The 15,541-nt window shown below is 46.5% G+C and overlaps 1 protein-coding gene across 1 annotated transcript in view; it reads right to left on the minus strand.

Moving 5' to 3' along the window:
* Positions 1-1,654: 1,654 nt before the first annotated feature.
* BEND4 (BEN domain containing 4) overlaps positions 1,655-15,541 on the minus strand; it is a 34,808-nt gene continuing 20,921 nt past the window's right edge. The window contains exons 3-5 of the mRNA XM_047799512.1: positions 12,848-12,939; positions 5,957-6,197; positions 1,655-2,505 (exon numbers count right to left, since the gene is read on the minus strand). Coding sequence (XP_047655468.1) covers positions 2,288-2,505; positions 5,957-6,197; positions 12,848-12,939 — 551 coding nt within the window. The 3' untranslated portion in view covers positions 1,655-2,287. The remainder of the gene's footprint in view (positions 2,506-5,956; positions 6,198-12,847; positions 12,940-15,541) is intronic.

The raw sequence follows: 15,541 nt of genomic DNA on the forward strand, positions 1-15,541 counted from the left end.
ACCTTGATGGCTCATGTGCCTAAGAGAAGACCAGTGTGCAGCTCTGATGCCTTAGAATTGGTGAAGCACTGGAAAACAGCTGGTAGAGAAATAATTCCCATAGGTTTGAGAGAGCCTCCCTACTCAGGAGCCTTGTCAGGAGATGACAACAAGAGTGGTGAAAGCACTTCACCTGTAAGCACCCTAGCCTGCATGGTTACACAGAGTGAGGGCAGAAATGCTGCCATCACCACCCTCAGTCAAGGCTGGCATTGGCCCCACCACGGCTGGTAGAAGTGAAGACACGTAAGATGTGCGGAATCCTCAAGCTTGAAGAGATGGCAAGAATTGGAAGTTATTTTTTTTAAGGCAGCGATCCAATACTGCTGCTACAGAAAAAAAAAAAAAAAAAAAAAAAGGACATCGTACTCAGCAGTAAGGACGACTAAATTCTGATGCAAAGAAAGAAAAAGTGAGATGGAAGGGTGGAGGGGGATATGGTGATATATTTTTTTCTGGTCGAGATTTCACATCATCAGATTCTTCTAAGATACTGACTTCCTAGTCCTTGAAAACTCCTCAGGGAGTATCTTTCTTCCTTGGATAGCCAAAGTACATTAGTCTCATGGATCCCATATGCACCATCTCACCTGCCCTTATCATGTCTGTTACTTGCAAATTTTACCTAACTTGCCCCAAAGCAGGATTGAAATATGAGTTCTCCCACATCAGATCTGACAAATGGCCATCTCTATAAACAGACTTTTCAGTGGGTGAAATTAATAATGATAACAAAAGCTAGAGAAGGACCTGTCCCCAGGGTCGTGTGCAGAGATGGTGCTAATTATCGCATATGACGGGTAATGTATTTTACTTTGTGAAAAGCAGGCAAAAAATGAAAATACACCTCTTTATGGATGGATGCGGATAAAATTTAGAGGAATTTCTAACCCAAATTCAAAACCCTTCATCCTGTTTTTAGATGACATCAGTAGCCTTCACTAGATGTTGCCCATGTGGCCCTCTGCTCTGTGAAGCTGCAATATCTGGGTTGGGGGGGAGAGGACGCCTCCCCTCCCACCCGACCTGAGGCCCTCAGAAAGAGCCTAGTGTCTCTAGAGCATTCGTTGGTAAGGAATGGTCCCAAAGACATTACTACTGACTTCACATGAACTGGGAGGGTGGCTGGGAGTGGTAGGTGCTGACGCCGCCAGAGGAGAAAGTTTGGGGGCATCCTGGCCGGAAGGAGCACACAACCACTGGGATAAAACATTTCCACTGGCAACAAGGAGAAACAAGATGTATGCAAATTCTAAAGATCAACTCGGCACAAAAAAGACCCTCAAGTATCAGAGAAATGACAGACGAGCTGCAGCAGAGCTGTGAGCATGGCCTCGAGGCTGGGCGTATACAACTCCAAACCATCTGGTCAGCTCAGGGAATACCAGCAGTCACACCACTTGTTTGATCCTCAGTGAACCAAACCACTAACTGACGGAAGTTCTCACTGTTCAACCCATCACCCCTGGCATCGTGTCAACAGAGCCTGACTTAAGCCTACGGATCTATGAATCTACAAAATCAAGCATTTGAAATTACCTTTGGATCTCTGGATGTTTCTTGACTGACACAGTGAAAACTACCACTGTTGTCAGCTCCATAGAGTGCCTTTTTTTTTTTTTTTTTTTTGGTAAATGTAACTGGGAAAAACAGCTGACTTCCAACTAATCATGGTCTAGAGGTGGCCTCTGTTCTCTGGCTTCTTTTCAATGAAACAGGCTCTGTCAACGTAGACATGACACAATGTCGCCTAGCCTACGTCTTTGCTGAGAGGTATAAATTCAAGTCTTCGGAAAACATAAAGACAACCGACTTGAATTAAAATGAGAGAATGCTTGTTCCAGGCCTCCACCTTCTCCCACGGGCAGGAACTCTAAACCCAATCTCCATGGGGACCGGCTCTGCTCAGGAAGCAGAGCTTACTTGAAAATTTCAGACCAGTGACAAGAAGCTAATCTATCTTTTTTCTCCCTCACTAGACAGTCTAACTAGTAATCCTTTAAAAACAACGCCAGTTTTTTTCTTTTTATGATATAGTCTGAAAACGTTTGCAGGCTCCGCAGACTCCCCGAACCAGCCTAAAATGGATTTGTACTGGGAACTGTGGCAGTGGGTCAAGAGAGTGAAGGTTTAGGATGTATAGTGCATGACGGAATGACATGCTTTGGAGTCTAACGTGATGGGAACAAGACATTCACAACTGGAACCGCTGAGAGGACCCGCTGCTAGGGTGGAAAGATTCTGTCCACTAATCACCAGAACCATCCTGGGAGTTTTTATTGAAGACTTCATCCTGGGAAGCCTGGTGATCGATCCCTTCATAAAAGGAGCCACCGTTGTGCAGGAAGGTCCCCACTGCCCGCCCCTGCCGGGCGTGCCCCACAGCGTCGCTGAACACTTTGTTTATCTGTTCCTCCGAGGGCATCCACCAGTCGGGGTTGGAGGTACAGTGCATCCTAATGAATTCTGTGGGAATATACACAACAGTAAAAAGAGAGAGAGAGAAAAACAGCTGGTTTTTGCAGACGATGATAGGAAGGCTGCTTAAACTTTAACAGAAGCTCTGTAAGAAAAGCTTTATGGGACACCCAATGTAATGCCATGATGATGCCACTCATTAGACCCCATTTATGCCAAATACATTTTCTACTCATGGGCAAAAGTAAAAAAATCATGTAAGTTGAGGGATCCTTCTAAAGCGGGTTTGCTATGGAAGGAAAATTTGGTAAGATGCGGTATGTACCATGCTTGGTAACAGAGGACACTTCCAAATCCTGTTGTGACATGCTCACATCTTTAGAAGGTTAGCTATCTCCAGAAGCTCAGCAAGCACCATTCATACGGTACCCTTTACAAGTAAGAACTTGCTTAAGTCTAGTTCAGAAGAGGTTTCCACATTCTTAAAATGTTACGTGGAAGCCTATACTTCATTTCTCTAATCGTGATAGCTATCCGTGTACTAACAAAGAGTTTTTAGATGAGATTTCCTCTAAATATTTAATTTCACCAGCATGCCTGGAAGAGTGAATATATAAAAAGTAGCTGAGATTCCAATGAAACACACTTGGCCTCCCTTGGACTGAGCTCAGCTTAACCCTTCCTCTGTTTTCTCAGGGGCTCTGGGCACTCATATAATCCCTTTGTAGCTATTTTAATGTGGACATCTGTAAACTATGCTTTCTTTGCACAGCTGACTGAACGTTCAAGGTGAGTGCTATACACACATCATTTCTTTTCCAGCACTGTTTCCTCTACAAGACCATGTTGAGGACCGGATTTGTCTGCTATTTATTTGTGACACCCTAACCTTATGTGCCCTTAGGAGCTTTCAAGTATGAGGACAAGGGAAATCTTATGAACAAAACTGTGCCCATCTTAGCCGAGAGGCCCATCTGTGCCTGAGACGAGGGACCCATTCACTTGGCTAAGTCCCAGCCCTGGGGGCCTTCCCTGGGGAACGAGCTGTGCTTATCCAGCTCCTCGCCCTGTGAAATTGCCAGAAATCACGGCAATGCTTATCCTGGGACCCAGGCCTCTGAAACACTGAAGGATGATTCTCAGACCTAGGTCCTGGTCATTTTAAGGCTGAGCAGAAAGAAAGGAGGTACCCTGGGACCACCAGAGCTCAAATATTTTGTCCTCTCTCTAGTATTTTCCTTGTGTTCACACCTGTTCACAATTGCCCTCAAATCATCTCCAGCCGTTCTTTCAGCTCCAGAAGTCAGGAATTCTTTATTTCTATACTTCTCTTTCTTTCTCACATTCCTACCTCGAGTGTTCAGTAAGTATTCAGTAATTGTTTAAGTCGTTTCTCTGTCTCTGTCCAGCTCCCTCACTCTCACGGGATCACAGAGAAATCAAAGACTCAAAATATCAAGGAGAGGAAGTTAAGGCTAACGCCTGAAGATAAGATGCCGCAGCCCTGCCACTCTGAGAAGGTGCTGCTGCTCCGTGACGCCTCCCCCCTCCACCCTCTCCTAGCACCCACGGCTGTGACGGGACTTTGCCTGCTGCTGTGCCAGCCTATTCCCAGCTAATGTAGAGGCTCACCCTGTCACACACATAAGGCGTCTCCTCCTACCACTAATGCTTCTTCCTTCTGCGGTCAGACCACCCCGGGGAACAGGCCAGCCTAGAATTTGACTTCACTCCCTGATTTCACCCCCTTTCCACCCTTCCAGTGTCCAACCACCTGAGGCTCCCCTGGCCATTCTAACCTTGCACCTGGCTTTCTGCCGGCATGTCCACCCTAGGAGTCAACAAGCCTACGCCTGGGAAGGGAATGCCATCCAGGTCACAGGAAGGCCCCAGGATTTCAGCCTTGGGGACAGACACATGCATGCTCTAACCAGCTGCCCTGACTCAGTCTCCAGTGCCTGCCTGTGTATTCTTCACTCACGGGCTGCGGAAGCCTGTAGGTCATGCCCAACTCTCCCCTGCATTTTGGGCAGGCAGCCTGGGCTGCAGCCGTGTCACAGCGGTATGGCAGCATGCCCAGGGGAGGGACACTGCTTGGCCTCTTTAGTTTCACTGACTTGCTCGTTAAGACGTAACATGTTTAATAAGGATTTCTGGAAAGGGGTACTTTCGTGAGGTCCGATTCCCTTACAACCTTTAGGGCAACTTTCTGAGTATACACAGCGTGCTCTCAGGAGAGGCCCTAAGCTCACCACTGCCTCTGGCGCCTCCACCTGAGCTGACGATGTTGGGGAATAAGGGACACTGTGGCTAGTTTGCTAGGACAGACACTGGACATTTCCATTACCCAGTCTCCCTGAGTAAGTGGGATTTCCAGACTGGCCGACAGGGGGTGCTCCAGGGCCGAGCTAACGCTGGTGTTTTCACTCTGGGTGGTTTCTCAAGGGCGGGCCGCCTGCGTCAGTCACGTGGGGTGGTTGTGACACGTAGCAATGTGTGCCTGTCCCGGCCCCGGCCCTGCTGAATCACAAGTTCATGCTGGGTCTGGGAATCTCCGCTTGGAACAAATGCTACACAGGCCTCTTAGGCTGGCTGACCATCACCAAGGGCGCCCAAGAGGGACGTAGGAGTGAGTGTCCTTTTTGATGACTAAGGCCTCAGCAGTCATGTTTTTTACTAGGCCTTCTTCACCAGAAAATAGTTGGATCTCTGTCCATAGTAAATCATTCAGTCTTTCCAACCAAGGGAGTCACTACTGAACTACACAGGTTAATGTTTGAGCTCGGTGATGCGGATTTTTAGGTGTGAATGTGCCTTTGCTGGCACTATAACAGTCCCTCCGTCTAAGTCTGTGTTTGTCTGCATCCACTGAATCAGCTGTTCACCTCTGCATGCTCCCCTTTCCCCCTCTGCCTGGCCTATCCACAGAGCCCATCAGCTACAAGGTCATTGGTGGGGAATGCTGATGAAATGCTGTTACTTAAGCAGTATTTTTTAATACAGAAACTTAAAAAAAAAAAAACAAAAAAACAACTAACAGAGTTAAGTCTGACTGGGCAAGAAATTCTGTAGGCCTAAGGCAAGTGACCCTTAAATACACGTAAAGGGCTGGGGCAGGGATTCTCCAGAAGGTAGCTAGCGTGGGGGAAGGCCTCATAGGCTGCCAATAGAAATGGGATAATTTTTAAAATGCCTCGTCTTCTTTTCCTCTGTGCCTTCCCCAGTGCTCCAGTTTTGCTGGAGGTGGCCTTCTCGGGGAGCAAAGAAAATCTGAGTTTGAAGCGTGAAACATGAGGTGCTATGCAGTGCTATGTGCCATTAAGTGCTAAAGCAAACGAAGACTTTGTAAAGAACTTCTCGGTACCAAGGAGATGGGCCACAAGAAGCCTATAAGGAAGGTCTCAGCAGGAAAGAAACCAAAATACACTTGCACGGGGGAGCCACAGCCAATGCGGTGAAATGAGATCACAGATGGACACTGAGCGGAAGGATGCAGTACCTCGGAGGCATGTTACTTTAACTGGATCCAGAGGGCGTCTTTCAGGACCTGTCTCTCCTGACTGCACTGACCTTTTCCTTTTCCCAAGGCCGCATGAGTACTTAAGCTCATCGGTTGTGAAAACAAATCTGATGAGGTATCGGAGGAGCCGCCGCCCGTCTTTCTTTGAAGAATTTACAGCCTCGTCCCACTGTTTGCTCGTTATGTAGACAGGATAGTTGTTCAACAGCTGCTTGCTTCCCTGGAAAAGCGAGATATTTTCTCATTACCTGCGTAGCCAGCCGGCCAGCAGCCCAGGCGATCTCCATATCAAAGGCAAACACGCCTTTTAACCTAGTGGCTATGCTGACAATGAACCAGGTATTGAAGAGCACAAGTAATTGCTCACACTCAGAACGGGGCACTTTTCAAATTACATTTGCATTTTCTATAACAAGAACCAATGAGGTATAATGAACACCTCTGAGAGAGGAGCTATTTATAACTTGCATTTTAACAGGTAGGTTAAAATGTGTCAAGATCCAATGACAGGGAACACTATTTAAATATAACCTGTAACTTTCCTTTTCAATCTATTAAAATATGCAAAAATGACTTTGAAGAGTGTGATCAAACAGGTCTCTTCATCCTTTGGTTGGCGGTTAAGTATTTCTGGAAATGATGCCGGTGGGCTATTTCCAAGAGGTATTTTTTCATGGTTAATGTGCTTAATATATCTGATAGCCACTGCATTTCAGTGGAAACAACAGTAAAAAGTGAATTTTAAAAAAGGGGGAAGTGCGGAAACAGAAAGAGAAAATCACTAATAATGATGCAAAACAAGTTTCCTCGAATTATCGCTTCTGCAAATGTCAGTATATCAACTCAAAATTTTTCGTACTTTTCACCTTCATAATTTATGTCTGCTATAAAATTCCCAGGCTAAACAGCTGCAGTGGGACTAATTACAGGAATTTCTGTTAACATTTATAAGCCATGTTTAGTCAATTGCACCTACACAACCATTACTTTGGTGCTGGTTATCCATAAAACTCTACAGTCCAGGACAAATTAATTAACCCGTGATCTCGGTTTTAATGTACTCTTTCCCCGGTAATTAAGGTGTACAAAATAAAGAAGGGAAACCCATTCAGTTTTACAACTCTGCAAATTTACTAGAGGTTATAAATTTGGCACTGTTTGGGTCTGATCGGTTTTTACTTAAAAAGTGTTCTGTTCAGGCAAGGCTTGAGAAGGGCAAATGGTACAGAAGCCCACAGGAAAGGAAGAGGCAGCAGATTCGGCTATGAAACTGTCACTGAATTACCCATGGAAATTCACCACTGCAGCACCGCTACGCCCGTGGAGTAGCAGGAGCGTGACTTCGTTTCCTTTTTAAGGGAAGCAGCTGAGGGACATGGTTTGTGGTCTGAATTTGGAGTCAGCCTGGGTCTGAACTGAATCTTGGTTCTGCGTTTTGTTTTGTTGCTTCAGCAAGTTACTTCGACTTGTTGGACCAAAGTTTCCCATGGGAAGAACTAAATTATTATGGGTTTAAAACAGGAGTATTTAGGAGCATAAAGCATCCCTTGGCTCTGTGCACTATGTATGATCAAGAGATAGGCAGGAGGAGTTCCTGCTGTGGCGCAGTGGAAACGAATCCGACTAGTGTCCATGAGGATGCGAGTTCCATCCCTGGCCTCGCTCAGTGGGTTAAGGATCTGGCGTTGCTGTGAGCTGTGGTGTAGGTTCTAGACAGGGCTCGGATGCCGTGTTGCTGTGACTGTGGCATAGGCCAGTAGCTGTAGCTCTAATTTGACCCCTAGCCTAGGAACCTCCATATGCTGCGGGTGCAGCCCTAAAGAGAAAAAAAAAAAAAAAAAAAAAAGAGAGAGTGAGAAGAATGCAGGAGCCCAGAGGTTCCAAAGGGTCCTTCATCCAGGCTGCTGTTTCATGGCAGGAGCGAAGAGATGGAGGAATGAGTGGAGCGTGTGGCAGTGCAGATGGAGAAGCAAGGATGAAAGATGTGAAACCAATGGGGTGTCTTTTACAAAGGTAAGGGATAGGGGGTTATGGCTGGGTGAGGGAGGAGGCAGAGCAAGGAAGAACAGTAGGTGCCTGACACACAGTAGGTGCAATGAACCTCTGTTAAGTGACTGACACGGTAAACACCACCGCAGCTGGCACCAAGCGGACACGCAATACTAGTGGTTACAATGAAGAGTTCTTTTTTGGTTGGTTGTCTGTTTTTAAAACAGTTGTGGCACTGGGACATTAGAAGAACTTCTTCTGGATATAAACTGTCAAAGTTAAAGAACATTAAGGAAAGCAATGAACACGAGGGGCTATTAAAAAGGGCTACGGGAGTTCCCGTCGTGGCGCAGTGGTTAACGAATCCGACTAGGAACCATGAGGTTGCGGGGTCGGTCCCTGCCCTTGCTCAGTGGGTTAAGGATCCGGCGTTGCCGTGAGCTGTGGTGTAGGTTGCAGACGCGGCTCGGATCCCGCGTTGCTGTGGCTCTGGCGTAGGCTGGTGGCTACAGCTCCGATTCGACCCCTAGCCTGGGAACCTCCATATGCCGCGGGAGCGGCCCAAGAAATAGCAACAACAACAACAACAAAAAAAAAGACAAAAGGAAAAAAAAAAAAAAAAGGGCTACGGAGGATGGAGACCTTCCACCATCCTTAACTCAAAATCATTCTCTTGGTCATTTAAGCACACTTGTCAGCTTTATTATTTTTGTCTTTTTAGGGCCGTACCCACGGCATGTGGAAGTTCCTAGGCTAGGGGTCTAATCATAGCTGCAGCCACTGGCCTTTACCACAGCCATAGCAACACCAGATCCGAGTCCAATCTGTGACCTACACCACAGCTCAGGGCAAGGCTGGATCCTTAACCCACTGAGGGAGGCCAGGGATTGAACGCACGTCCTCATGGATCATAACTGCTGCACCACAATGGGAACTCCCTCAGCTGTAAAAAGGGGACCGTGCAGCTAGTTTTCAAACCTTTTATTTATTTAATGCTGTGCAAATTTTAAAAACAGCTTTCCTACAGAAGAGCTCAATCGCTCTTCCAAGATGTAGAAATAGCATTTGGAGGTCAAAGAAATAAAAGAAAAGAAAAGACAAATTAATTTATAGTTCCAAACAACTCAGACTGTCCTCTGTGCTGTGGAAGAGATTTCTCAAACTGCTTCAGCACAGCTAATAGAAATCAAATGTGATAAATAATACTAATGAGAAGATGCTTACTTGCCTGAAATGACAAAATCAGTACAGAAATAATGATGATGATGGGTAATAAAAGTTAAAGTAGTCTTATCTAGAGAAAATGTAGATACTTCTATTTTTGTGGTTTTTTTTTCTTTTCTTTTTAGGGCTGCACTTGAGGGATATGGAAGTTCCCAGGCTAGGGTTGAATTGGAGCTGCAGCTGTAGGCCTACACCACAGCCATGCCAGATCCAAGCTGTGCCTGCAACCTGCAGCACAGCCAGATTCTTAACCCATTGAGTGAGGCCAGGGCTCGAACCCGTGTCCTCATGGATACTAGTCGGGTTCCATACTGCTGAGCATTGATGGGAACTCCTTATACAGTTTTGAGTGTACAGTCTCTCCAGTTCGCCTCCAAAAGGTCATTAAACTCTGACCGAGCTGCTGTGGCTGATGTAGGCAGGAGGCTGCAGTCACTGCAGCGACTTGGCTATTGCCAAGTCATTTTGAAAAAACCAATTTGAAGAGCACTTATTTAATCTCTTCACAGAGTCCTAACTAGATGGAAAATGCAGGTGTAAGTTCAGTCTCGCAAACAATGCTCTGTGAGCGCAGAGGAGTGTGGCAATCAGGGAGACCTTCTCGGAGGAAGTGGGCTTTCGGATGCGCTTTCTGTATAATAGAAACCTCAAGCTAAGAAACGTGGACCCTAGGGAGCAATCACAAGATTTTAAGCATGCGACATTTATTCTGGATCTGTATTTTTCCTGAACCACGTTCAAGTGTGGAGATGGAAGATCTCGTCCAGCAGCCCAGGTGGGACATGATGAGAGTGAACCAGAAAGAAGGGTCTGTTCGACGCAGCTGTAAAACAAGTGGATGGCAGGAATGTGGAAGCAGAAGAGCCCGCGATGCCTCAAACGTTTCTGCCTGGGGCTGGCGCTGCCTGTTGAAGAGGCAACAGGAGTAAGGACAGCTATTCAGAGAGGTGTCGTGGGTTCGAGAGTGCACGGGCTTTCCGCTGTGGGTCAGGTAGTTGGACACGCTGGTCGAGAGTTGAACCCTGGAGACTGGGGTCTAGATCTAGATGCGGGACTCAACCCCCATGAGGCTGATGCTCAAGAGAGAACGTAACTGAGGGAAGAAGGGCGGTGGAGAGGAGATGAAAGATGCAGCTCCGGAGAACAGGGGTTGGAAAACTTAAAGCATAACAAGAAAAGGAGGGAACCAGAAGAAGGTCCTAACTCTAAGGCCCAGAGGAAGAGGGCGTGGAGGGCAGGGCTGAGGCCCTGGGGATGAGGAGCTGGAAAACAGGCCCCTTGCCAGTATTCTGATAAGGAGTGGAGATGGAGCTGGATTATTGGGGGTGGGGGTGGGGGGGAAGCGCAAACGGAAACGAAGAGATTAGAGAAATAAACACAGACCAATCTTTCAGAGGTTTAACCACTGAGAAGAATAAGGTCACCATTCAGCAAGTGCCTTCAATGACAGGCACTGGGGACCCCGATGGGGGCGAGGCCTGGGCCTGACTTTCGGGGAGCTGGACGTATCATGATGCAGCAGGACGGTCCCGACCAAGGATGCTTTGGACAAAGGAAGGAGAGAGAAGAGACGGTCATTGAGGGAGGGAAAAAGAATCAAAGGAGAGCTGATTTTCAGGGTGAGAAGTCTTTTTTTTTTTTTCTTTTTTCTTTTTAGGGCCGCTTCCGTGGCATATGGAGGGTCCCAGGCTAGGGGTCCAATTGGAGTTGTAGCCGCCGGCCTACACCACAGCCACAGCAACCGCAGATCTGAGCCACGTCTGTGACCTACAGCACAGCTCATGGCAACGCTGGATCCTTATCCCACTGAGTGAGGCCAGGGATCGAACCCGCATCCTCATGGTTCCTAGTCAGGTTCATTAACCGCTGAGCCACGATGGGAACTCCAGGGTGGGAAGTCTTGAGTGTGTTTGATACTCAGGGAAATGACCCAACATCGGGGGAGAAATCAGTGCACGAGACGAGGCATAACTGACGGCACAGAGTCCTAGAAATGGGAGAGCAGTGCCGCGTGAGAGAAGGGACGTGGACTGGAGGCCCTGGCAGAATTTGTTAGATTGAGTTCAGTGTGGTGTGTGCTAGCTCTTTATTCTTTGCTGAATTGAAGAAGGGGAGGGTGGCGTTCCCATTGCAGCTCAGCAGTAACCAACCTGACTGGTATCCATGAGGATGCAGGTTCGATCCGTGGCCTCACTCAGTGGGTTAAGGATCCGGCGTTGCCATGAGCTGTGGTGCGGTCCCAGAGGTAGCTCAGATCTGGCGTTGCTGTGGCTGTGGCACAGACCAGTGGCTACAGCTCTGATTCAACCCCTAGCCTGGGAACTTCCATATGCCCTAAAAAGAAAAAAAAAAAAAAAAGAGAGAGAGAGAGAGAGAGAGAGAGAGAGAGAGAGAAGGACATGGAGGGTGGTGGGAGTAGGGAGAAGCTGGGGGCTAGAGGACAGGTGCAGATCTTTACACCACTCCTCAAAGGACAGGGAAGGGGGCAACCACCACACCCAGAGCCGAGAGTTTCCATTCCATTCTTTTTGATCCTCTGGTCTCTTGCAGAACACTTGGAGAGCAGGGTGTCCTACTTCTTCAGCAGAGGGGTGGGGTCAGGGTGGGAACAACAGGGAGCAGCTGGAGCTACTAAATGGTTGGCAGGAGGATGGAACTGTAAAGACACAGGGAATGTCCACCGATGTGGGACCACGAGATGAGAGGGTCCGCACCTCCCACTACCAGCATGAACGGGCCTTGCCAAGTGAGGACAACAGACCTACCCAAGTAGGGTGTTACCTACCATTATCAATCCAAGACATGGTATAACCCCAGGGAGCGACACTGCAGCTGCCTCTTCCACTGGATTTAGGTTCTGAAGTCCAGAAGATGAAAATAACATATCCCCAGAACAAAGCTTCGAGAATCTTGTAAAAATGGACCATGGACTACCAGCTGAACTGACCATTTCGTCCTACACACCAGGAGCCTGTGGTTTCTTTCACCAAGGTCTAGACGAAGAAAACCCACTGTCTATCCAAACAATTGAGTCTCGCTCAGGGTGGGAGGTGCCTGGGTCAAAGGGTGTTCTGGAACAAACCCTGCCTCTGCCCGAGGGAAGGACAGGTGGGCTCTCCCATTTCAGGCTGCTCTGTGCCAAAAGGATGGTGGGAGACGTGCCAGGTTATTTAAAACTGTTTCTTTTTCTGGAGTTCTCGCTGTGTCTCAGTGGAAACGAAACTGACTAGCATCCACGAGGATGCGGGTTCAATCCCTGGCCTCGCTCAGTGGGTTAAGGATCCATGCTGCCGTGAGCTGTGGTGTAGGTCGCAGATGCGGCGTGGATCTGGCGTGGCTGTGGCTGTGGTGTAGGCCAGCGGCTGCAGCTCCAATTCGACCCTTAGGCCTGGGAACCTCCATGTGCTGGGGTGCCACCCTAAAAAGACACACACACACAAAAACTATTTCTTTTTCCCTCTCAGAGCACAGAGTTAAATCTTAACGATACATGATCTTTCTCCAAAGGATATATACTCACCCATAAGCCTCCGAGTCAAAAAAAAATTGTATTTTGCTAGCCAATCTGTTTTGGTATATACACGGTAAACCATCAAGACGATTCACCTTAAGGAAATTTCAATTGGAATAACATTTACCTTTTCACCAAAGACCTACCTCAGTCGGCTGGTCAGCTGGCTGTGGGATCATAAGCTGATTGTGATGCTGCAGCACCGTCTTCAGGTAATCTAAAACGGTCTGGCAGGGCACTGGGCGGAAGAAATTGCAACGGTTACACATTAGCTACCCTGTGCCGAGAAAATAAAAAGCTTTAAGGTTTAAAAAGATTTTTGATGTGAACTTCTAAAAAAAAAAAAAAAGACATTTTCTAAAGGAAACAGAATCTTCTTTCACTTGACATCCGTAGTTATTTCAGTTTGTAAATATGGAGCAGATGCTACAGTTTGGGGAGAATTCTTAGGCTCAGCACAATTCACTGAAAACTTTTAAGTCAGTTTTACTCTAAGATGAATTTGGGTCAAGAATAATGCTATCACACTGAAGAACTCAACTTGGGTCTTCTTTGACCCAAGTTGTAACACTGGCACTTTAAAAAACGGAAGTACTGAAAACTAATGTTTTACTGGTTTTGAATCAATAACACAAGAGAGAAAGAGTGTACATGGGGAGTTCCCGTTGTGGCTCAGTGGTGATGAACCTGACTAGTATCCACGAGGTTTCGGGTTCAATCCCTGGCCCTGCTCAGTGGGCTAAGGATCCGGTGTTGCCGTGAGCTGTGGTGTAGGTCGCAGACATGGCTTGGATCCCATGTTGCTGCGGATGTGGTGTAGGCTGGCAGCTGCAGCTCGGACAGGACCCCCTAACCTGGGAATTTCCATATGCTTCAGGTGCAGCCTTAAAAGATATATACATATATCTGAATCATTCTGTGTACAGCAGAAATTGGCACTACATTGTAAATCAACGATACTTTTTTTCTTTTGGGGCCGCCCCATGGCATATAGAGTTCACAGATCAGGGATCAGATCTGAGCCACAGTTGCAACCTATGTCACACTGTGGCAACGACAGATCCTTAACCGACTGCGCCAGGCCAGGGACCGAAGCTGCATCCTGGCGCGCCAGACCCGCCACTGATTCCGTTGTGCCACAGTGGAACTCCCAGCTGTACTTTAAAAATTTTTTAATGATTTTAAGCAACTAAAAAAAAAAAAAATTGATGCTCATTTTTAGTGCCATTCATTCCTAGTTCTTCAGGAAAGAAGCAAGCCATGCAATTTAGACCTGCTTCCCGACAGGGACACCCCTGGCCACACAGTCCTTTCAGCGAGTGCCCCACTCCTCCCCTCCTCCAGAAACTCAACTGACCTGGTCCAATCCAGATTTGGCTATTATGTATCTCATTAACTGTTTTGCTGTTTTTTTGGTGAGGTGTAGTCTTACGGAATCACTGAATAACTACAATAATACTGAAATACGTAACCCAACAGAGAGCCTGACTTTTTTTTATACCATTGCTTAAATCTTAAGTCTTAAGATTTATATCAGAGCCCTTTCAGGAGCATTAACGAATTGCTTTTAAAGGTCTTGGTAGCTTAGTCAATAACCTGATAGAATTTTTGCCCACACGTGTCTTGGCTATGTGTTTTAAGATGTTTCTGTCACATCAAAGAAAATAATAAATATGGAACCTAAACCTTAAAGTATCACCACTGGGCCTTCTACACTTTGTTTCTCTCACCACTTTTTTTTTTTTTTAAGCAAACGGAAGTTATTATCTTTATCCACTGCTCATAGCTCTGGGTTTTTTAGGTGGTATCACATTGCAACATAACAAATCAAAAACTACATTAATATCCTTTGAAGAATTTGAATGGTAAGAAGTAGAAGTAGGTTTGGATGTTTTTCTTCTTGCCAAAAAATACTTTCTCAAATAACATCCTTATGGACCTGTGTCATAGGCCACTGCTGTATAGTCATTTGAATATATTTTTCAAATTGAAGAAGCATTTTTGGGACAACCATAAAAGTCAACAGAAGGAAGGCATATGTATATCAGTTTGAAGTTGGACTCATTAAACCAAAATTTAATAAAACTTGTTAAGTACCTCTCATTTCACCATCCTATAAAAAGTCTAACTCACTTTAGAGCCCATCCTGATGAAACTAAACCCTGTGTTTTATTTACAATTCTGCCACACCTTGCTCAAATTCCTTTTTTTTTTTTTTTTTTTTGCCTTATCTGGGCCAGGGATGAATCTGCACCACAGCAGTAACCAGAGCCAAAGCTGTGGCAATGTTGGATCCTTAACCTGCTGAGCCACCAGGGAACTCCCTCAAATTCCTTTTAAGGGACCCGATTGCTGGAGAGGAGTTCTATGTCCCCACAGGCACTTTAACCCTGGATGTGGCTGAGTAGAGTCTGAATCACTGAGAGCCAGAAAAATCCCTTTTCTAAACCACATCATTTCTGCTAGGGTATGCAATGCTCGAAAAGTCTGAGCAAGTTAACTGAATGACAACCAACAATTTCCCACATTACTAGGGTTCTGTAAACAAACAAAAAGTCTAACTCACTTACGATGCCATAGTGAGTGAGACTGAATCTTCCGGCTATGGGTACCGATTACAGGAAGAAATTAGGAGACTTGAGAAGCTAATGGCGACAAGAAACAGGACTGCACAGGAGTTCTGGCTTTTCACCAACTGTGTGGCCTTGGAACTCCACTTAACTTTTTTTTGTTGTTTTTTTAGAACCGCACCTGCATCATGTTAGTTCCCAGGCTAGGGGTCAAATCCGAGCTGTAGCTGCCAGCCTACACCACAGCTCACGGCAACGCTGGATCCTTAA

Source organism: Phacochoerus africanus, chromosome 10 (genome assembly GCF_016906955.1).
Source record: "Phacochoerus africanus isolate WHEZ1 chromosome 10, ROS_Pafr_v1, whole genome shotgun sequence".
Classification (NCBI taxonomy): Eukaryota; Metazoa; Chordata; class Mammalia; order Artiodactyla; family Suidae; genus Phacochoerus; species Phacochoerus africanus.